The 21890-nt window shown below is 49.4% G+C and overlaps 11 protein-coding genes across 11 annotated transcripts; 7 read left to right on the forward strand and 4 right to left on the reverse strand.

Moving 5' to 3' along the window:
* Positions 1 to 1344: 1344 nt before the first annotated feature.
* On the reverse strand, positions 1345 to 3703 carry N7487_004689 (VHS domain protein; the record flags this gene model as incomplete). Its single annotated transcript, XM_056872436.1, has 8 exons — positions 1345 to 1545; positions 1609 to 2171; positions 2228 to 2615; positions 2678 to 2950; positions 3004 to 3297; positions 3357 to 3432; positions 3486 to 3573; positions 3637 to 3703. 8 exons carry the CDS (start codon positions 3701 to 3703, stop codon positions 1345 to 1347), a joined length of 1950 nt encoding a protein of 649 aa, XP_056730156.1.
* Positions 3704 to 3990: 287 nt separating this feature from the next.
* N7487_004690 (ribosome biogenesis TSR3 family protein) lies at positions 3991 to 5227 on the forward strand (the record flags this gene model as incomplete). Its single annotated transcript, XM_056872437.1, has 3 exons — positions 3991 to 4235; positions 4294 to 4430; positions 4497 to 5227. The coding sequence occupies 3 exons, from the start codon at positions 3991 to 3993 to the stop codon at positions 5225 to 5227; spliced, it is 1113 nt and encodes a 370-aa protein (XP_056730157.1).
* A 794-nt stretch (positions 5228 to 6021) lies between these two features.
* Positions 6022 to 6769, forward strand: N7487_004691 (uncharacterized protein; the record flags this gene model as incomplete). Its single annotated transcript, XM_056872438.1, has 2 exons — positions 6022 to 6415; positions 6480 to 6769. 2 exons carry the CDS (start codon positions 6022 to 6024, stop codon positions 6767 to 6769), a joined length of 684 nt encoding a protein of 227 aa, XP_056730158.1.
* Positions 6770 to 6775: 6 nt separating this feature from the next.
* Positions 6776 to 6958, forward strand: N7487_004692 (uncharacterized protein; the record flags this gene model as incomplete). Its single annotated transcript, XM_056872439.1, has 1 exon — positions 6776 to 6958. One exon carries the CDS (start codon positions 6776 to 6778, stop codon positions 6956 to 6958), a length of 183 nt encoding a protein of 60 aa, XP_056730159.1.
* A 1898-nt stretch (positions 6959 to 8856) lies between these two features.
* Positions 8857 to 9765, forward strand: N7487_004693 (uncharacterized protein; the record flags this gene model as incomplete). Its single annotated transcript, XM_056872440.1, has 4 exons — positions 8857 to 8905; positions 8957 to 9335; positions 9430 to 9639; positions 9699 to 9765. The coding sequence occupies 4 exons, from the start codon at positions 8857 to 8859 to the stop codon at positions 9763 to 9765; spliced, it is 705 nt and encodes a 234-aa protein (XP_056730160.1).
* Positions 9766 to 10487: 722 nt separating this feature from the next.
* Positions 10488 to 11729, forward strand: N7487_004694 (phosphatidate phosphatase App1 family protein; the record flags this gene model as incomplete). The annotated part of the gene is made up of 1 exon (XM_056872441.1): positions 10488 to 11729. The coding sequence occupies one exon, from the start codon at positions 10488 to 10490 to the stop codon at positions 11727 to 11729; it is 1242 nt and encodes a 413-aa protein (XP_056730161.1).
* An 857-nt stretch (positions 11730 to 12586) lies between these two features.
* On the forward strand, positions 12587 to 14665 carry N7487_004695 (uncharacterized protein; the record flags this gene model as incomplete). Its single annotated transcript, XM_056872442.1, has 1 exon — positions 12587 to 14665. One exon carries the CDS (start codon positions 12587 to 12589, stop codon positions 14663 to 14665), a length of 2079 nt encoding a protein of 692 aa, XP_056730162.1.
* A 433-nt stretch (positions 14666 to 15098) lies between these two features.
* Positions 15099 to 16365, reverse strand: N7487_004696 (GOLPH3/VPS74 family protein; the record flags this gene model as incomplete). Its single annotated transcript, XM_056872443.1, has 4 exons — positions 15099 to 15149; positions 15209 to 15702; positions 15763 to 16009; positions 16093 to 16365. 4 exons carry the CDS (start codon positions 16363 to 16365, stop codon positions 15099 to 15101), a joined length of 1065 nt encoding a protein of 354 aa, XP_056730163.1.
* A 722-nt stretch (positions 16366 to 17087) lies between these two features.
* acpA (acyl carrier protein) lies at positions 17088 to 18206 on the reverse strand. The gene is made up of 6 exons (XM_056872444.1): positions 17887 to 18206; positions 17781 to 17798; positions 17596 to 17676; positions 17476 to 17524; positions 17371 to 17409; positions 17088 to 17315 (listed from the first exon to the last, which is right to left on the reverse strand). Exons 1-6 carry the CDS (start codon positions 18103 to 18105, stop codon positions 17308 to 17310), a joined length of 414 nt encoding a protein of 137 aa, XP_056730164.1. The 5' UTR covers positions 18106 to 18206; the 3' UTR covers positions 17088 to 17307.
* A 189-nt stretch (positions 18207 to 18395) lies between these two features.
* Positions 18396 to 19226, forward strand: N7487_004698 (NuoI/complex I 23 kDa subunit family protein; the record flags this gene model as incomplete). Its single annotated transcript, XM_056872445.1, has 4 exons — positions 18396 to 18661; positions 18761 to 18812; positions 18869 to 19025; positions 19096 to 19226. The coding sequence occupies 4 exons, from the start codon at positions 18396 to 18398 to the stop codon at positions 19224 to 19226; spliced, it is 606 nt and encodes a 201-aa protein (XP_056730165.1).
* Positions 19227 to 20011: 785 nt separating this feature from the next.
* Positions 20012 to 21759, reverse strand: N7487_004699 (putative 60S ribosome biogenesis protein Rrp14; the record flags this gene model as incomplete). Its single annotated transcript, XM_056872446.1, has 3 exons — positions 20012 to 21487; positions 21605 to 21691; positions 21745 to 21759. The coding sequence occupies 3 exons, from the start codon at positions 21757 to 21759 to the stop codon at positions 20012 to 20014; spliced, it is 1578 nt and encodes a 525-aa protein (XP_056730166.1).
* Between the last annotated feature and the right edge of the window lie 131 nt (positions 21760 to 21890).

Raw genomic sequence — 21890 nt, forward strand, 5'->3', positions numbered from 1 at the left:
TCCAGCCCTGGAGCCCTGGAGCCCTGGAGGTGAAGCCGGGTTACCTAATCCCATCCGGCCGAGATTAGGCGATTACCGAAGTCGCCACTGTGTAAACAATCCGATATCATATTTCATATTATTTTACATGAACTGCCCATGTCTTATTTTACTGTAATACGATCAGCATATTAACAATCCCAATTAAAGTCTTATCCTTAACGATTAGCTACAATGTAACTATGTACATAACTACTATGTACATAGTAGTGGGGACTCCGCAATCAGGCCGATCACCCCCGCTGATCGCCCATACCATGTCCGTCGGACGAAGTACGGAGTACATGTGTCCATGTATTCCGGACAATCTGTGAGAAAGCATAGACCTGGGAAATTAACATTGGATATCAACATTAATCCCAGGGGTCTCTCACGGGCCTCTCACATCTCCAGTATCCGCCCAGGTCAAACAACCAATCCCCGAATTCCACCAGGAGGGGTACCGAGATAAAGTCGATCTCGGAGAACGATCGGTAACCGAACAAGCGCTCCATAGAAACTCCACACTCACAGCCACAATATAAACCTAAACTACTGTTCATGTCGCATACATCCGCCAGGATGATTTATGGGAAACGCCCACCGAGATCTGCAGGCATACATACTGGGAAGGGAATGTGTGGCTAAATATCACAGTGGCCGTGGCACTGGGTGGGCCAAGGGGAAAATTCCGCGGAGTTGACTTTATTTTTTTGGTTTTCTTATTTTCATTTTCTTCTTCGGGGTACATTCCACGAACGTGCCTGCAGGTACGTGGGTTTTAGCGCTAGGGCTAGTTCCTCGTGCCCAGTGTGCACGCCGGTTACTCAGTCAGGTAGGACGGTACCGTCGCTTTGGGAGGCTTAGTACTATCGGATGGAGTATGGAGTATGGAGTATGGCAAGGGAATCGGTCCCTCTCCCTTTCGCATGGAGAGAGCACAGGGATTGGTTGATTGATTCGCTCTTGACTACTTTCATATCTAGATCGTTGCGAATCAACCAGTCAATCCACACGCACATGCACATGCATATCCTCCCCTTGCCACGAGAGGAAACCCATTGCAAATGAAATCTTGTTTATAAACAGCATGAATAGGTAAAAAGACGCTAAGTTCTCAACGAGTGCAAAGCCAAAGGAAAAGGACATCAATCAAGGGTAGAGAAGAGCCAAATCCGCCGATGCCTGGATTGGAGCATCAATACATAAGAACACGATTTAACGGGAGTAGATGCTAGGTTGTCCAAGCCAAGCTCCCATCGCGCAGATCTAGGGGGAAATCTCGGACGCAAACGGAAACAGCAAAATAAAGTTCTGGGGTCGTGCTTAGGCAATTCCCAGCGGTGGCACCATCCCCTGATCCTCGCGGGCCTCGCTGCCAAGCTTGTAAGACACCTTGAACCGAATTTTAACCGAGTTGCCCTTTCCAACATCAATTCCGTCGATGAGCATCTCCTGTTGGACCCCATTTTGCTGCTGGGGTGCAATGTCTCGGCCCGATTGCGGCCGAAGCTGTAGCGTGTAGGACTAATCAATTGTCAGCAAACTTATCTAGAAAGTGGACTATGGATATAGTGGCAAATGGCTTACTTTCTCCACGGCGACTTGGAAATGGAGATCTCCAATACGCTGACTGGTTGTGTTTGAGAAGATGGCTACAACGTGAATCTGGCGTGGCTGGTTCGGCACCCGGCGCGCAGCAAACTCAACACGGAGCTGGGAGTTGAGGACTTGGATCTTGTTGGTCGATGGAAGTGCATTGGTCGCTGGCAATGCGGATGCGAAATCCCATTCATCGTCTTCCACTGGAGCGGCCTGCCGCGCCGGTTGCGGAGACGGACCCGTGCCTCCGACTAAGTCAAGCAATGATGACGAAGCAGGTTGGCTTTGCGCCGGTGGCTGGAAGGGACTAGATGTTGCCCGTGGACTGGCAGAGACGAGCGATGCAAATGGGTCAGCCGCTGGGGGCGGAGTCGCTGTGGACTGAATTTGGGGCGAGACCCCCATGACGGGTGTGGGAGATTGAGAGACAGGTCGCGAACTGTTCATAGAAGCAAGGATATCATAATTGGGTTTGAAGGCTGCTGGCGCCTGCTGCTGCGACTGTGGTGGAACAGGCGGCGTGGAGCTTGCTGACATGGACGGGAAATTCACTTCGATATTGGTCAGTGGGGTACTTCTTTGGGAAATATTATGCCGCGGTACTTACTAGAAGATCCGAGAGATATACCACCTCCGGGTGAGGGGCCTTGTTCACCTAATGAAAGGCCGAGCAGGTCATTCTCCAAGGAGTTACCACCCTGGGATGGCACCGCCTCGTTACCGTTGGAACTGGGTTCAGGCTCCGGGTCGAAATCGATCAGAGAGAGCTCGTTGTTTGCATTTTTTGAGACTCCGGTCGTGGTGCCCAGTGTACCCTTTGGAATCTGAGATGCAGCAGCCAGATCACCCTTCTTGACTAGCTTATATCGCTCGATTGTGCGATGTATGCTATCGTTTATCTCCAATAGCTTATGGACGGCCTCTGGATCATCCGATTCTTCCTCACACATTTTCTGGATTTTGGGGTGAGCGCTTTGCAAAGCACTCGCAAGCTCCTGGTAAAAGCATCAGCGGCCAATCGACTAACAAACAACACATGTGACGTTTTATCACCCACCTCGAAAACGTCCCCTTCGGGGAGAGCTCCCCCGGGCTGTTGATTCTGCAGCATCTCTTCCAGAATCTTGGCTTTTTGCTGCACCTTAACAACCTCCTCCGCGGCCTTTGCTCGATAGTCGGTTTTATGCCGATTGTCGAATCCTGCCATGACCTTCATGAGCCGGTTCGCTTCCTGTAGATCGGAGGGAGTGCCTCTCCGAATCAACTCCTGGAGTTTGGCAGACTGTGCTTCCCTCTCTTCCTCTTCCATCTCATCCGCGGAGCGGAGATTCTAACTAACATTAATTTGGCTGCGCAAACAATATTATATGGGGGGCCACATACATCACTTGGGTTCAAGACCGCGGCATCTTCTCGGCGGACCTCCGGGAACATATACCCCTTATAAAGCAACAGACGGTGCATGTCCCGGATGAAGCCTAGGTCAGCCTTATAGCGCGAGGTCTGGCAGATAGTCTGGCGCCATTCCTCGATCGACTCCAAAATGCGGTGCTGGACCCTAGAGGGCCGTATGGGTGGCCGTTCGGGGAACCTGCGGACCAATTCATTCAAGAATTCCTTCGTGCCGATCTGTAGATGGAATGGATATCCACAGTTCTTGACAGCAATATCGAGTAGCTAGAAACCACGATCGTCAGCCTCCCCCGCGCCAGCTGTCATTTGAGCTCCCCACGTACCGCCAACGCCAACAATGCGACATTCTGGTTTCGGGAATTGATAAGATGAACGATATCGAATGCAGCTTCTCGGGGTCTAAGAAATGAATTTATGAGTGTGCGCCATATAACGTGAGAGTTCTTACTCACGCATTGCCTTTCTTGGAGTTGATTAGATCCGCAACTTCGAGGTTCAGGGCCAGGTTCGGCTCGTAGTTTTGAGGATCGCAGGCATTTCCTATGGATAATCAAGTATCAGTATGAATCATCTGTGTTACATTCATTCCAACACTAGACTCACGGATTGCCCGCTGCAACGGCGAAGCGCCTGGCTCAGCGTAGACACCGAAGCGGTCCCTAGCCGCCATTCGTGCAGATGCAGCCTCCAGGATGACGGTGGACAAGAGACAATAGAGAAAATGGTATTAGTCGGATAAAGAGGGAGGTACTGGAAAGCACAAGGATCTAGAGGAGATGTGTACAGTCGCGGACGGGGATGCGGGCGGAGAACCCGTTTAGCCTTCACGTGTGGCGCTTGTGCTTGGATCTTTTTTTTCCCCAATCACTACGTTTACCACTACAGAATACTTCAAGATACTCCAATTAGGGTATTCTTAGATATTCTCTTTGGTTTTTTTTTATTTCATCATTCATCATGGTCCGCCACAAAAAAGACAACTTCTCGCGAGGAGGCAAGAAATTCAACAATAGCCCCCGCCCCCGAGTGCCCCGCGGTGATGAAGCAGGTGAAGGCGCCTCCTCCTCGAGGCCTCCTTACAAGGCTGCCTGTTGGGATATGGGACACTGCGACCCTAAGAGATGCTCAGGAAAGCGACTGATGAAGCTTGGTCTGATGCGGGAGCTTCACATTGGCCAGCGGCACTCCGGCGTGATCGTCTCGTATGTTTCGCAGCGCATCTTTTGTGTTTTATTAGCCCGTATACTGACAATTGACTAGTCCAAATGCCAAGCGAATCATCTCTCCCGCAGACAAAGATATCATGGAACAGCACGGTGCTGCCGTGGTGGAATGCTCTTGGGTGAGAGTCAAAGAAGTGCCCTGGTCGCGAATCGGCGGAAAATGTGAACGACTTCGTATGTGATAAAAATTGGGCAACGATGAACTGTATTCATGGGGGGGCTAACTATCTTACTATACAGTCCCCTACCTTATCGCTGCCAACACGGTTAACTACGGCAAACCATGGCGCCTGAACTGCGTCGAAGCGCTCGCCGCTTGTTTCGCCATCTGCCGTCGCCTGGAATGGGCGGAAGATCTTCTCAGACATTTCAGCTATGGACCATCTTTCTTGGAAATCAACAAAGAACTTCTGGCGCGCTATGCCGCATGCGAAACGGAAGAGGATGTAAAGAGGACGGAAGAGGAATGGCTAGCCAAGATCGAACGCGAATACGAAGACAACCGCGTCGATGGAGGTGATGATATCTGGACCAAAGGAAACACCAATCGTTTGCCCGCACGAACTTCAGACGATGAGGACGATGAAAGCGGAGATGAAGATGACGAAGATGAGGGCAGCGACGAAGAGGAAGATGAGGACAAGGACCCATTCGCGATTTCCGATGACTCCGAAGATGAAGAGCAAATGGCCGAAATCCGCCGCAAGATTCTCAATTCCAAATCTTTCCAGAATCCGGAAGAAGAAGAAAAGCAGCAGCCGGAGAAAATTTCTCGGCCGGAGCAGCTGTATGTCGACTCAGATGCTGAGTCCGGCTCAGGAGGAAGCGAGGACGAGGCATTCGACAATATCATCAATGCGACGACGGTCACTGACCGCACGGGAATCAAGGCGATTCAGCGGCGGAAAGGAAATGAGACTGTCTCTGCCTCATTTTCTCGTGCGGAGATTTCTGCCCCGAAGAAATGGTGAAGATGAGGCCCATTGAACATCAATTACCCACATTCAACAGGCTTTGGTCAGCTTCTGTCGTTTTTTGGAGTATCCGGGGTGTTCGTTTCTTCTTGCGACGCCCACAGACAGCTTTGTTGCGACCATAGCCCTAGCGAGTGCACTTGGTGCATTCAATTCGGATCTAGCATTCTGGTACCCAGTATTGCCACTCACGATTTCGTCATTGGGATGGGATCGTTTTATTCTGAAAGTGCGTCTTGGTCAATTTATGGGAGCACCTGATTTCCTTTTACTAGACCATGCTACCTCTGCAACTATATCCGCTCCTTGGTTATTGGGCTGCAAATATCTATGTGTTATGACTCATTATAACGATATCTGTCTTATTTTGTACTCGGCGAGGGTCCAGATGTCTATATGCACCAAAAAGGGAAAAGTACCAGGTACCCTCCATGGATGGCACACATCAAATTCACTATTTTCCCCCAAGGTTGGCTTAGCTCCTAAAATTATAGTTGTGATTCCGGAGGGCATAATCATTCCCTCTGGGCCAAATATGGAATCGGAGCGAGACCAAGGCGAGCGGCAACATATGTCCCTCTGTCCCCTGAGGTCAACTCACCGGAATCATCCACTTTACAAATACGCGTAACTTAACTATCACTCACAAGAATACTCACAAGCACCCATCTCTCGTGAACTTTTATCACTTGTCAACCCACCCAAACCCAAATAAGAGAGAATCCTCACTAGAGTCACATCTGTTTTTCAAACACCCAACGCCGGCGGCAGACCAGCCCGTATCAACAAAAATGGACGTGATGGCCACCCTTGGGCTTAAGGTGCAACGTACAGAGGCCCCCGACCTCGAGCAGCAGAATCAAAACACGAACCGCGTACTCCTCGGGGAACCCGAATGGAGAGAATCTTTGGTTAACCCGCAGTGCATGATTAACAATCCAGGGCCAACATGCAACTCTATGCTGCTACAGCATGACAACAAGCTTGACGACACACCTAAGGAGCCCCAAAAAAACGCACAGCTGAGATATAAAATAATGAAACAGGCGCAGATTATCCTCAACCTCACTAAGAAGCACAAAGAAGCCGTGGGCCGGTTTGAACAACACACGGCAAATATCACATACGAATTCGAGGAACAGAAAAAGAAAGTTTCCCACCTCGAGTTCCAAAAAAAAAAAGCTTGTTCGTGATCTCGAGTGCCAAAATGGAATGCTGGTTCATAGTCTCGGGGAACAGACTAGAATAGCCTCTGCGCTAGAAAAGCGAGATGCGAAGATGAAGGAAGTCTTCGGTGACATCTCCAGCACGATGTTTTTGGAGCTCGAGTACCAAGAAGAACTGATCAACGAGATGACACCAGGCGAAGGAGAGTTTTTCCAGCCAAGCCACAATACCCTAGTGGATCTGGTTGAAATCATTGAGCAATGGACAGCAGACGACAAACATTCAGAGATGATGTTCAATCTTGAAGATGGGCCGCATTTTGAACAGCTATACGCGGAACTGTTGTCTCGATTCAACGAACAATCATGCTAGCTCAAAATGCAGGCAATGAAGCTCGATAAAAAAAAAGGCATGATTGACGAACAAAGGGGCGTTATCTTCGAACTCGAGGCGCAGAAACGAAAGCTTGCTGGTGATCTTGAAGAACAAGATGGAAAGGCGGCTTCGTTGCTTGAATGTTTAGAAGGGAATGGTGTAGAATTCACATTCCTCTGGAACTAGGAGAGGAGAGGAGAGCTTATTGTTTTCATAAAGATTTACTTAATGATAATAAGGCTGGAAGTATTAAGCGCCCAATCTCAACGTTTCTTAAAGACCAATATCAGACTTGTCAGATGCGAATCTCATATCATAGAGGGAACCCTAGGTAGAGTCATCCACCATGTCGATTCCGATCTCATCACCTCGACCAGATACTGATATAATATAAAACTGAGCAATATGGGTTCAATTGAGGCGAACATGGACAACTATGGAGTTCTCCCTTTGAGGATGGTACATTAAAGTGAGTACCACTTGCGTCTGGTTGTGATGTATTTCATGCCTCGACTCACTTCACTCTTACTTCACTCTCATGTATATCGCTCTGCCGCCAAGCAGAGCCTTTGTGACCTTCGTCAATGATCCTTCTTTGAAATCTCACCAACCAGATATTCAATTCTCTCTTTTTCCACTAGATTAAAGGTATATTTGACAAAGAATCACATTAAATATTATTCACATCACTCTCACTTTGGGAGCCAGATGGCTAGGCAGGTTATAGAAAGGAATATTTAGGTACCAGCCAGCCTAACCACTTTACATCATATTATGCCCCCAAAGTAAATCCCCAAGCTCAAATCCTTCTCACTACCGCTGCTGTCTGCAAAAACTGACTTCATGATGCCGATGGCATCGTGGGCAATCGACTGCATGATGTTTGGGCCAAGAATGCGTCAACGAGTGTGAGGAAGTGTGACAGATGAACGGGTTTGCATCCATATAGACCGGACGGGTGGGAGCTCGATTGGGTCGGTACTTCCGACGGGGAGCGTATCTGAGTGCGTTTCGATTTTGAAACGATGCTGGGGTAGGTAGCACATATGAAATTGTCGAAGGCATGTTGGAATATTGGAGGATCGTTGGCTGGTATATGCTAGGATCAGTCTCGCTCTGTAAATGGATCTATATGCCACATACCTGCTCAAGTCACGTTTCGTGCCGAATTCAAGTGGATTATGCAATCTGATATATCGGTTTAAGATATCAACATTGGAAGCTGCTTTGGCTTTTTGTTTATCTTGCTAAGGTAAACATAACAGAAAGACTTTATGGGACGTCCAGGACACGCAAGACTCGGAATATGCAAGGGCTAAAATAAATTTCAATTTCTTTTTTTTTTCGAAGGTTGAACCAGACATGCAAGGTATCAATTGGATAATGATCTCTATGTCTGAGATTTTATCTAGACAAAAAAATAGTTGATAGTTTAGGTGAGAAATACAGACCTCGACTTAATCTCGGCTTGGGCCATTGCTATTGTGGTATCATTCCGCATACAGCATTTGTTTTCTGAATGGGATGGACGAGGTACTCTTTGACAAGGATTAGACAAAAGGAAAGGTATATGTCTGCATGGTTCAACACAAGGCCACTGTCGATGAAACACTACTAGACCAAGCTTATTGTGTACTATGAGCATGTCGGCGCTCATTTAATGGCATAGATGTTTGTAAACGAACCCTATTTATTCTAAGCTATACAAATCAAAGTTATTCATATATATGTTGATTTAATGTATACGAATATCAAATTGTTCTGTGTTATTCAAGACATCATTGACTTATAAAGTACTATAAAAGCACTAACCCCGCGATGGCGGGGCAAAATCGCCTCCCAGGTCATAGATATGAAGTACACCATTTAGCAATCCTCTCTTATGCGACGCCCTTTATTTAGAAATACCCATGCAGGTAGAATAAAAAGTCAATATTCTACTATTCTACTTATAGTTGAGTTAGCACACGTGGCGGGTGAAGTTCAAAACTCACCGGGGACGGAAATCCTTTCCACTTTTCCCACAATCCCGCAACCCACTTTCAACCACCATCCTTGAGCTGCCCTTGAACAATAGTGCAAACATGCCCGATAAAGACTCCACCACACCCCGTGTCTTCCTCTACCGACACGGTATGTTCCAGAACGTCCATATCTTCTTTTGGTAGTCTAACTAGGTTCTAGGGCAGACGGAATGGTCCAAGAACGGACGGTACACCGGAATAACTGAGCTTGAGCTCACCCAAGATGGTGTCAACCAAGTCAATGCATCTGGCAAGATGATTGTCGGATCCGGCAAATTGATTGACCCGGCTAAGCTTGCCCATGTCTACATCAGTCCTCGCAGGCGGGCAATGCAGACCTATGAGATTGCTTTCTCTGATGCCGATAAGCAAGCGCTTAAAGATGCACAGAAGGTCTCTGAAACCGACAGATTGGCCGAGTGGGATTACGGTTTGTATGAAGGTCTGTTGACTAAACAAATCCGGGCCTTGAGAAAGGAGCACGGTCTGGATACCGAGAGCGAGTGGGATATCTGGAGAGACGGCTGTGAGAATGGAGAGTAAGTCATTTTTTTAAAAGAAAGAAAGAAAGAAAAGGCTTTTTTTTTATGTCCAATCGCCTATGATCAAGTATATCTGACCAGGTCAATACAGGTCTGCGCAACAGGTGACGGACCGTCTTGATAATCTCATTCAGGAGATTCGTGCGATGCACAAGGACAACATGCACGGAGAGAACCCTTCTGATATCCTGCTGGTTGCACACGGACATTTGCTTCGTGCCTTTACCAAGCGCTGGTTGGGATACCCTATGGAGTTCCCTCTTTCTCTGATGCTCGACCCTGGCGCTGTTGGCGTCCTCAGGTAATTTTCCTTAATCCCACTTTACTAGCCTGGTAGTTAACTTTTTTTCCTATTTTCAGTTATCAGCATCACAGCATTGATGAACCTGCTATGCTGGTTGGTTACGGATACCCGTTGCAGGAATGATCTGATATGCTTGGATAGTGTACATCTCATACAAGTTAACCGGACAGTTACTAAATATAGACTTGATCCATCATGACAGTGTTGAATAAAAAAAAGAATACGCTCTCCTCCAGGGTAGGTAGAATATTGGTTGTATAAACCTCAGTCCGGTCCGTCTAGTAGTAAACGAGATAAATTCTGTGTCCACACACAGATACGTCATAACTTCAGAGCCTCCAAAATCTTCTGAAACGCATCGTGGCTGTGTTCCAGATCACCCGGTTAAAGAAACCCGTTCATCAAGTCATGAAGTTCATCAGGTTCATCAAAGGCTCAGCCCTACTGCCAAGCCAACTCCCCCGCAATGGGTGCTCTGTTCGCCTGACCTGACCAACTGACAACTCATATGGCCCTGCCCCTGTCACCCACCTAAATATTTTGTGTCTTCACTTCAAATATGACATCGAATACGAGAATGCCTTCAAAGACAGATAAGATCAGGTGGGAATGGAGCCTCTTGGCTGAAGAGCACCGGATGGCACTAACGCTAGATCGTCAACTAACGGGGGCTAGGGAACTAGCTATATGATCGTCTCTCCCCTGATGAGTTTCATTTATTTCTTTTGCATCTTTGCGCCCTGACATGTGCTTTTCAGGGATTTCATTCGGGATTGATTCTACTACTATTTTATCATAGACAACGCTTCAACCTTGAAACTGGAAGCTAAGTCGGCACCAGTACCATGCCGCACCACAAATCAGACGAGTTGTCGGTCGCTGATGCCAGAAAGGAGGTTCATGAGGTCTCAACTGCCACATCTCCAACACCAACACAAGAAAAACGCGGCTCGGCCTTGATAAATTTCTTCTCATCCTTCCTTGGTCCTAAAAACCCACTCGCGCACCCAGCAAACCCACGCGAGCACACCGTGTGGCTGCTAGACAATACAGCGTACCAGCCGGTAAATGAGGAGACAGACGAGAACCAGCCGTGCTGGCATGCCGAAGTAGTTGCCTGTATTTTCGAAACAGAAGGCCGGAAGGACGTGGGCAACCTCGTCGCCGCAATCGCCGACCACATCGGGCTGGACGGCGATGTGGGCAGCGACGACGAAGCACGCCGACGCATTGCAGAGCGCGTCCAGCCTTTTCTCAACCAGGTCTCACCAGCGCGCACGGTCACGCTGCAGATACCCCTATCCCGGCCGGCGCAGTCGCACGGACTCGGCCCGTCCGACCGCAACGGCATCGTCAGCCAAACGGTTGATATGGGCGAAGTCGAGGTCTACGACGGGGCTTTTGTGCGACCGCGACTTCAGAATTTCGGCGATGAGGCTGTGTCAATGAGCACTACTTTTGCTGCGCCTGAGGGCTGGCTGGTTATCTCGGATATTGACGACACTATTAAGCATACTATGACGCTTGAGCCGACGGGGATTATTCGCACAACGTTTGCGGATATCCCTGAGCCTATTGCTGGTATGCCGGAGCTTTATAAATATATTCATTCCGAGCTATTCCCAGCGTGGTTTTATCTCTCCGCGTCGCCGTATAATCTGTACCCTTTCCTGCACGACTTCCTGGATGAACACTACTCCCCGGGCACACTAGTGCTACGTGATTACTCGTGGATGGATATCACGGGGCTTATCAAGTCGTTCACTGAGAAAACACAGGAGTACAAGGTTGATCGGATGGAGAAGATTCGGGGGTGGTTCCCGCGTCGGAGGGTGCTTTGTATAGGGGATTCGACGCAGAAGGATCCGGAGGCTTATGCAGAGATGTATAGTCGGTATCCCGAGTGGATTCATGCTATCATCATTCGCAAGGTTAAGGATGTGGCGCATATGGAAGAGAAGAATGAACCGGCGAGGTTTGAGAAGGCGTTTCAGTATGTTCCATCACATATCTGGACGGTCTTTGAGGATCCGCAGGAGTTGTATAATTTTGTTGATGGGCTGGGTATGGAGGACCAGGCTTTGTAGATGTAATAATCTGTACATATTTAGTTGGATTGGCTATTTTGACTTTATGCTTTCAAACATTTTCTGCCTTTCCCATCATCGTGATACTCAGTGACACACGCAAGAACAACGTTACCGTGCCATCCCGAGGTCACATAGATAGGAGATAAAGCCACCTGTGCAGCCCTGAAGAGATAAGATTGAGATAAAGCCGAAGATAAGGATCTGAGAAATAAAAATAAAAAAGTCATCACCTGGATTGACCGGCGATCAAAAGGGCACGTCCGGTCCAGGTGATAAGGAAGGCACGCAAACACCAAGGTAAGCGGGTTGAGGGATAATAAATGCACCATAACTATCAACCCGCTAGACTATAGTGTCCACCGTACCTTGAAGGTATATGGCACGTAACGATCTATATCACCCAAGTGGAATGCGATGCCTAGGTCAGCTGTAGGGGCTACATATTCAAACGGACCGCACTTAGCTTTCAATTTATCTGGCCTCAATTACAGATGTCAGCATGATATGTGATATAAAAAAACTAGTCCTCTGGCTTGTAGCTTCACCTTCTATGCCCTCCCACGGTGCCATTGTTTTGATATTGAACCATATTACCCGTCTTTCACAAACCATAAACTCTATATGCTATATTTTCATGTTAAATCAAGTCAAATAGAAATATTATTGCTCATTGCAATTGAATTGGTCGGGATTGTCAAGTGGCGAAGTTGACCTAAGCCCTACATACGTCAAGCTTAGGAAATGGCCTCCGATCTATAGACCTATCATGGCAAAAGAGAAGACCCTACTTCCAAAGCCTCAACTTCCTTACAAGCAACCCATTGGAAAGATTCAAACATCTCTAGACTAACAAGATGCATCAAGATCCCAATGACACTATGCAGTCAGACATACCCCCCACACAACCTATCGTGGAACAAGACCCCAAGCATCCATTAGAGCCCTCAACACGCACCCCAGAAGCCATGGAGCAGCCATCCGAACCTCCCAAATACACCTCAGAAGCGACAGGACGCACTTCAGAAGCCATAAAGCCCAGTTCACATCCCCCAAAGCCAACCTCCTCAACCCTGAACGACTCGCCTCTCACACCACTTTCGATGCGAGCCCTCTACTACACCCCAGACGGATTAGACAGCGACACACCCGACGGAATCCCAGAAGGAGAAATCAGCGAGGCCCTCTCACCCGACACAAGCACAAGCATCATCCGCCAGAAAGGAACAAACCTCGTCTTCGATGCTGGCTTCCCAACCCCACAGCCTTCCGATCAGCAATACCTCCTGAAGATCACCACAGCCGCCTTCTGCCACGACGAGATTCGTCTCGCCAGACTCCTCAACCCGCCAAACACCACGCCGCAGATTCCACTCCACAGCCTCTGTGGGACAGTCATCAGCACGCCGCGCGAAGACGACGAGCGGGAAGAAGGCCCGAGATTCAAAATTGGAGATATAGTTTTCGGCGTGGTGAGCTATACTCGTGATGGTGGAGCTGCAGACTATGCAGTTGCGACGGAGGGCGAGCTAGCGCTGAAACCAGACAATATCACTGTTGCTGGGGCGGCAGCGCTTGCATTGCCGGCGTTGACAGCCTGGCAGGCGCTTTTCCGGTATGCTGGGCTTGATCCCGATGTGCCCGGAGGACTGGGTGAGGTGAATGATGAGTTTGAAAGCGGTGGCAATGGGGCGGGACGGTGGCTCTGGCAGCGTCAACGCCGTGAGTCCGTGCTAGGTAGCAAGGATTATGGCTACGGACACCGCAAAAGCACAGTCGCTGGTAACGGCGGCATGCTAAATGATACTACCAGTGGTACTGGCAGCGGAGCTGAGAACGGGCGTTGGATTTGGCAGTGGAATCGCCGCGGCTCTGCACTCAACAGCAATACCCCTGGCACGATCAGTGGCAATGGTGATGACATTGACAATATCCCTCCTGCTGCAAAAGCAGTCAATCCCACTCCCACCCCCAAGAATGTGCGTCGCGAGAGCCTAATCAGTCTCGTTAGCGGTAATCCCAGTGGCAAAAAAACTATCCCTCGCGCTGCTAGCACAGTCGACCCCAACCCGAAGGCTACTGTCCGTCGCAACAGTTTGATCGGCCTAATCAAAGGCAACACCGATGCTCCAGCCACTCGCGCTGCTAGCACTGTCGATCCTACTACCGGTGCCAATGCCAATGGAAATTCGCGCCGCGCCAGCCTGGTCGACCTAGTCACTGGCAACGGTAGCTCTGGACGGCGCGACAGCCTGCTAGGAAGTATAATTGGTAGCGTGAATTCCAATGGCAACGGGAAGCAAAAACTGTCTAAGATCCGAGTGCTCGTCACTAACGCCCGTGACAATGATATCGGCCGGATCGCAGTGCAGATCCTGCGAGCTGACTCGCTCTTCCCCATGCCCGTCCGGCCATGGATCTGTGTAACCTGCACGCAAGTCGAAGCCGACATCATCGAGAAGGACTGGGAAGTGGACGAGATAGTCATCATCCCGCATCTCCCATCGCCGGAGGAGTGTAATATCGAGAAGGTGTTCCGCGCACGTCGCTGGCAGCCCGTTGATATTGTGCTCGACTGTGCTGGCGGGGAAGTATTCCGGGCGGCTCATGCTGCAGGTGTTGTCAAGGACTACGGGGCTGTGTTGACTGTTGTAGATGGCCAGGTTGCACAGCAGTCTCCGCTTGTTCCTGAGAAGGATTTGCTAGGCGAGAAGAAGCGTGGGATTAAGAGTAGGTTTGTGCCTGTTAATCCTGATGGGCCAGCTATGGAGCGGATTGCGGAGTTGGTGGAGGAGAGTCTGGTTCGTGGGAGGGAGAATACTATTGTTGATCTTGCGCGTGCGGCGGATCTTTTGGCTTCTGGAGCTGCTGGGACGGCGGGGAGTCGGCGTGGTGGGATGGTGGTTGTTAGGGTTAATAACGTTGCCTATACTTAGATTGTCATGTTGATGCAATGATTTAATACAGAGATATCACAAGTACATCGCAGGAAGAAGCAATGCCGAGGAAAGCAAGCTAGGGTTGTGTATCAATTTGAAGATATTGGGCCACTTACTTGGTTAGGACAAAGACCACATGCACAATGCCACCAGAAGCCAGGTCCAAGAAAAGAAGAAGAATAAAACAAAGGGTGAAGTAAATCAAAGTTAATGAGATATCCCATACAAGCATAAGTTTTGACCCGATGATTCCATATGAAAAAAAGAAGCAACGCTCTGCCCCATCCCACAAGATCGAACTACATGAACAGAAGAAGAAACCGAAGTTTTGTGGCCGAGGTGCAAGGCAAGCGAAGGGAAGACGAGCGAAAGGGAAGACGAGAAAGAAGTCGTGAAGAACAAAAGACAAGTGTATTACGCGGTACCTCCGTTAAAGTAAAGAATCAAGTCTGGTAAAAACGCTCAAGCATGCGGCGACAATCTGTTTGTTGGTTAGCACGTAGCACGAGTCAAACGTTTGAAGTATGAGGTGCAGCTTACCTCCATCTGAAGCTCTTTATCCTTGTTCCGATTGATCTCCTCATTGACTACTTGAGCCAGGTTGGCTCCAATAGCCTGTGAACCTCCGGCCTTCCGGCCAAACGGCCACTGCGAGTACTCTGCTAGCAATTCATCCACCTGCGCGAAAGCTCTCTCGCGAGCCTCGTGGCTCATGGTAACCAAAGCGTTCTCGAGGACATTGGCGGCGTATGCGGCGCAAACCATGGAAATAGAACGGATGTATCGGTATTCGGCGTCTTCGGGGAGCCATGGGCTAGGAGGGATAATCACGGTGCGGTTGCTGCAGATGTTGCGCACCCGTCGGTGGAGCTCGTCTTTCGCGCCGCCGTCGGCCACGGGATGCGTCGCCATATCGAAGAGAAGGAAGTTGCGCTTTTCGGTCCGGAGAATACCCTTGTCCACAAGACCCTTGGCCAGTCGTTCCCGGACTTGCTTCAATTGATATCCGATCTTCATCAAATTCCAGGTTTCGCCTACAAACAGTCCCGGTCAGTAAGTACGTCGCAAGCCAAATTTCTACGAGTCGATCTCACCACTCAGCAAATCAATCCATGAGTTGACGCTCATCTTCTCGCTTGACTTCATCATCTTCAGAGTCTCGTCCAGCAAGACCTCCCCAGTCAATGTATCGTCGATGACTTCGATGATGCGGTCAGCCAGGGGGAAACGTCGCCGCGACGAATCCTTCTGCATGCTTATACGGCCGCGGAGTGCGAGTTCAATAACGATACACCCGCGCAGGGCATAGGAGATGTTTTCGTTCCAGAACGACAGATAACCCTGTTGCGGCGCGGGCGCGAGGTCAGTGATCGGAACCACGAATTGAGCAAATCAGCCATGAGATAATATCCATGAGGACTCACCTGCTTATCCTTCAGACCCAGCAGCAAGATATCCTCCATCAGAGTCAATTTAGGTTGCTTGCCCCGTTCCTCATTTTCGCTGATGTCGCGGGGGTCGAACGCGATCTTGTGGCCATTCTCTGCACTGGTAAACGACGTCTCCGGTCCACGGTTATCCATCGCAGAGCCATTTCGGGAGATTGGCGATGACACTCGGCTGTCATCTTGTTCGTCTGCCCCAGCGACTCGACCGGCGCCTCTGCGGCGAGTCAAGCCCCCGGCTGCTGAGGCCATGAGATCGGGTCGGGTTGGCGTGGAGAATAGAAAAGGGATGGAGAGGGATATGGCCGGATATGACCAAATGCTTCCGATCTATATGCCGGTGTTGTTTGAATTGTCTGGGTTGGTGAGATGTTGAGACTGTTTAGACCGAAACTCTGCGGGTGAAGTGGGACTTTCGGTGTCAGGGGAAACCAGTGACCGGAGTGGGCTAGCCAAAACGATACAGTGTCGGGTATATTGAACTAAACCCGCCTAAATACGAGAGGAATGGGTGACTGTAATGGACGGAGATGTGAAAGGGTGAAGTTCAGAGTAAGTTAGTTCGGTGATGTGGCTCGTTTGAATATCTGCGGGTGCTTAAACGCCGGTCAAAGGACATTATGATGGTAATCTCCCCGATTCTATTTTATGGCTCGAATATTATTATTTTTTTTAAATTGGTAATCTATAGACTACTTGGAATATATCTATGGTCTCTTACTCAATTTCAATATACTAATGTATTTAGTCTTTTGTCCATGTTCATTAAAACTAAACATATAGCCACAAAGCAAACTCCAGAGGCTACATCCATATGTAACTACATCTATGTACAATCAGATAATAACTATACAGAGGTAACAATGTACCTATATATAACTACACATACCTATGTATGGAGCTATTAAAAATGGCTCAATGGACCATTAAGCTGAAAACATACTTTGCACACCAAAAATGTCCAGACGCATTTGGTGATTATCACCACGTGGTAGCAATACTGCTTCAAAATTGCATAAATTGCATTCAAATGATATACACGATATAGGAAAGAAAGGCCACTGGCATGTATTCAGCATACAAAATAGCACGTCAATTGAGTGTCGCTGTGTCCAACGAGCCCCACTGATGCCAACATCCCGATTCTTTTTCTATCCGATTCTCCAACCGATCCCAAGTTTTCAAATTAAATATTTAGTGGGCTATGAAGAAGTCAGCAATTGCTAAGGGAGAAGAGGTGGTATGGGATTCACATACCATCGGGCTGGGCCAGGATGTACTCGACAGCCTTCTCAACTATGCGGAATATTCATGTTAGCTCTGGTCCACGAACCAAAAAGGGGTCATCGAGTCTTCACGTACCGCTGTGGATCTGGTCGGCCTCCTTGTCGGGGATCTCAATGCTGAACTCCTGTTGAAACAGTTAGATATCCATCATATAATATACAATTGATGCTTTTCCGAGGGAAACCGGGCGCGTACCTCCTCAATAGCCATCACAACCTCGACAGTGTCCAGGCTGTCCAGACCAAGGTCGTTCGAGAAGTGGGAAGCGCCGTTAATCTGCAGGTCAAACGGGTTTAGTTGATGAATGTTTTCGGTCGCCTTTCTTGTAGCTCATGGCGATATCAAGGTCACGACGGTGCATCCGATAGATAATCACTGACCTTGCTGGCATCGGAGACCTAAACATGAAACAAATCCAGTTAGTATATTGCTTTTCGTCTATAGCCGATAGATGGCGGGATTCCCCGGGAAAACAACATGACGCACCTTGTCGAAGTTCTTGAGCAGGTTGACTATCCGGCCCTCGGCCTCAGTCTTGCTCAGACCAGCAGGGGCAGAGTAGAGGCGGACACCCTGAGCGAAGCAGGGAGTGAATTGAGGGACCTGGGCAGCAATGGGGGAGCTGCGGATGTGGAAGGGAGCCGGGGTCTTGATGACACGGGGGGCGGAAGCCTTCAAGGAACGAACAATGGCGGAGCGGAACATGATGAAATAGATTGATCGGACAAGCGCAAAGGCTGAAAAGATCTAATGTATTAAAAAGGAAATGGTGGAGAGTAAAAGGGTAGAGATTGGGGAAAGACGGCTGCCGCAGAAGAGGAAAGATGTGAGGTCGCGCTCCAGCAAAATCCTGCGGGCCAATCAACGCCCGACAGAAAGGAATGACCTAAGCCCGAAACCTGCAAACCACCACAACCTGAGACTTGCTCCCCTTCCACCTCCAATTGAACCTCGATTCCCCCCATATATCCAACCTCACTCTCCTCTCCAAAACCATGGCCGCCACCCGCTCGGTCGCGAGGCTAGTCGCCTACCGTCGGCCGACCCCCTTCGGATTGCTGGGCTCAACCGCAAACTTCTCTTCCTCGACGTACCGCGCAGCAACCCCAGCGGGACCCCCTCAGGCCGGGTTCCGCCTGCCCCCGCCCAAGCGCTGGGATCAGGACTCCGAGTCCGCCTTGGACAAGGCCAGCAAATACTTCCTCATGGCAGAGATCTTCCGCGGCATGTACGTGGTGCTCGAGCAGTTTTTCAGACCACCGTAAGTCCTTGTCCCACCTCAACCTTGCCGGCGATACGGATTGCAATCCAGAATCAATGGCATCGAAATATATCAACTAATTACGTTCCGATGCTCCAGTTACACCATTTTCTACCCCTTCGAGAAGGGTCCTATCTCCCCCGTTTCCGTGGTGAACACGCCCTCCGTCGTTATCCCACTGGTGAAGAGCGCTGCATTGCTTGCAAGCTCTGTGAGGCCATCTGCCCGGCCCAGGCTATTACCATTGAGGCTGAAGAGCGTGAAGACGGAAGCCGCCGGACGACCCGTTACGATATTGATATGACCAAGTGCATCTACTGTGGCTACTGCCAGGAGAGCTGCCCTGTGGATGCTATTGTTGAGAGTAAGTCCAACATCCTCCGGTTATATCTCAATTGACACTCAGACTGGATTACTAACATTTTGTCTTTCAGCTTCCAACGCCGAGTATGCCACTGAGACCCGTGAGGAGCTTCTGTACAACAAGGAGAAGCTCCTCTCCAACGGTGACAAGTGGGAGCCTGAGATTGCGGCTGCTGCTCGTGCAGATGCTCCCTACCGATAATCTATTTCCCTCCAATCCGATTGGCATCTTCAAGGCAAATCCACATATATTCCAGATGTTAGATGTGTGGACATGAAGATGCTGATCGCAATACCCATCCATTCAAGAGGCACTACTAGTGCCTTGAAAAACAAGAAAGATTTTAAGCCCCATCACATCACTGTACATAACTTGCCCTCGACTGTGTTATCATCTTGTACTAGTCAATTCCTAAAGGGGAATGTCTTTCCCTGGAAAATTGGCTCCCTTGTCTCTTTTTATTTCCTATGTTGTGGAATCTAGCAGCTCTTTTCTTCCAGTTGAGATTCAAATATATAAATTCAATCGATTGAATCCCCTTATGGCTGTGCGGTACATTTTTCCGCTAACCGCATACATATAGTACATCTTGATATCTAGAGGTTTACATAGGGATAAAGACACAAGGAACACATATACAGCCCGATAAGAAAATGATATTGTATTCACAGATAAATCAAATCGCTACCGATGCTGTCATGCATAGACATAAATTGACAGACCAAGCCGCCAAAGACACAAACGCAAACACCAGGCACCTTGATCTCCGGACGGATATTTCCCAGTTCAAAGTCTCAAAACACTTTTTTTTTGTCGGTTCGGGGGCTTCTGTTTGCGACCTTAGTTCAAGGATCTTTACATCCAAGAGACAAAGACCGGTTTGAAGGGTATGCAGAGAAAAGAAAAAGAAGAATATAAAAGAAGGCGGGTTGATGTAAAAGCAAGTGAGGAACGAAATAAAATTAAGCCACCAGATAGAAGCTTGTTTATTTCTTCTTGCCACCACCCTTGAAGCTGCCCTCGAATCCAGGACGAGCAGCCTTCTTCTTTCCACTGCTGGACTTCTTCTTGCCACCCTTGGTGCCCTTCTCGTCCCGGCGCTTGCGAAGGTTCTCATCGCGCTTGTTCTGGCGCTGTTCCTTGGAGCTGGCGACGGTGTCGATGCGGTCCCTCCACTCACGCGCGGACTTCTTCTTCGCCGTCTCCTTGCGCTTGAGGGCCTTCTTCAGCAGGGAGGTATCGTCGCGGACACGCTCACCGTGAGCACGCTTCTTGGCGTTCAACCAGAGGTCTTTGTCCTCCACATCGGCACGCTTAGCAGGGTCCATCGCTTCGAGGCGGGCTTTCTTAGCCTCGACGGCCTTGAGCTGGGAAGCTGGGTCACGGGCGCCATGGGTCTTCGGCTTTTCGCGCACGTTGGTTCCGGTGAGATCTGTCTGCTGGCCATCTGTGAACATCACACGGCCGAAGGAGAAGTTGTTGCTGGTGGAGCCGACAGACTCGGCAGGGGAGCGGGGGGATGCCAGGAGGGATCCAGAGCCACCAGGCGAGAAGCGGCGGGCCATGGCCTCGTCATTCTTCTTCTCTTCCTCAACCTTGGCCTTTTCACGCAATTCCTTCTTGTGTGCCTTTCTTTGCTCAGCCTTTTGTCGGCGGGCTTCGATCAGCTCTTGGCGGTTGCGTGCAGGCTTGCCGTTGAGCCCATCTGCGTGGCGCTTAGCCCGGAGCTCATCCAGACGCTTCTGTAGACGCTGCTTCAGCTCTTCGGGTGTGTGCTTGAGAGGTTTGGGCTCTGAGGATTTGGCTTCGGTGGAGGTGGAGGGAGGGATGATAGAGGAAATGGAGGAGGTGCCAGATTGGGGATTTGAGGCATCAGGAGAGTCGGTGGTAGAAGGAGCAGAAGAAGGGTTTTCCTGTTCAACGTTGAACTCAATGGAGAACCCTTCCTCGACAACACCGTCATCTTCTTGGTCGTCATCCTCTTCATCCTCGGATGCTTCAGTGTCCTTGGCTGCATTGCTGTTAGGCTTGGTTGCAGATTTTTCCGAACCCTCGGTTGGGGTAGTCGACGGCTTCTTGCTCTGCTGTGATTTCTCCTTCCGGGCAGCATCCTTAGCCTTCTTTTTCTCCATTTGGGCGGCCTTCTTCTGGGCCTTCTTCTCTTCCTTTTGCTTTTTCCGTGCCTCAGCCTCTGCTGCCTTTTCGGCGTCTGGCTTATCAGTCTTTTCAACCTGCTTTTGCTTCTTCATGTTGGCGGTTCCACGGTTCAGTCCTTCCTTGGGGGTCTCCGTGCCCATCTCTCCGTCAGACGAGTCGGACTCGAGGGTGCCGTCCTCCCGCTTTCGCTTGCGTGCGTTTTCATCCATCACGTCTTTGGCGGTCTTAGCGGCTTCGGGGTTCAACTTTGCCCGCTTCGCCTCACGTGCTTGTTCTTTGGTTTGCTTTTTGCGTTGCCATTGATCCTAAATATGAGGATGATGGTCAGACAGAGATCTTCGGAATGAACGATAGAGGCAAGAACACAAGCTGACTCCAATCCCAAGGCCAGCAACTTATGAAATGCAACAAGGGCTACATACACTTGTATCTTCTTCACCATAATAGTATTTGGCGGGGATCAAAGACAGCAGACCGTCAAATGCCTGCGCATGGCTGCGCAGCCGTTCCTTGAGGGCAGTCAGCTCGCAATCCTTGCGGGGCATTCTCCGAGTGCACAAACCTCGATATCATCCATAATCCTTTCCCGTAGACAAAAATTGTAATCTGGAAGGGAAAGCTCGACAGTCAAGCGCAACGAAAAATTTGGGGGGATGAAATCTTGGCGCTACAATTGTCTCCGCTTCGGCTGGTTCACCGCCTTCCCGC

Source organism: Penicillium crustosum (assembly GCF_028827405.1).
Source record: "Penicillium crustosum strain IBT 35664 chromosome Unknown utg000002l_segment0_segment0, whole genome shotgun sequence".
Taxonomy (NCBI): domain Eukaryota; kingdom Fungi; phylum Ascomycota; class Eurotiomycetes; order Eurotiales; family Aspergillaceae; genus Penicillium; species Penicillium crustosum.

Bases quoted from the DNA above. Each gene is read 5' to 3' on its own strand.
- acpA (XM_056872444.1), bottom strand. From the start codon at position 18,105: ATGTTCCGCTCCGCCATTGTTCGTTCCTTGAAGGCTTCCGCCCCCCGT. The intron at 17,525-17,595 runs GTACGCGCCCGG...CTGTTTCAACAG, and splicing joins TTGTGATGGCTATTGAGGAG to GAGTTCAGCATTGAGATCCC. The intron at 17,410-17,475 runs GTACGTGAAGAC...TATTCCGCATAG, and splicing joins GGCCGACCAGATCCACAGCG to TTGAGAAGGCTGTCGAGTAC.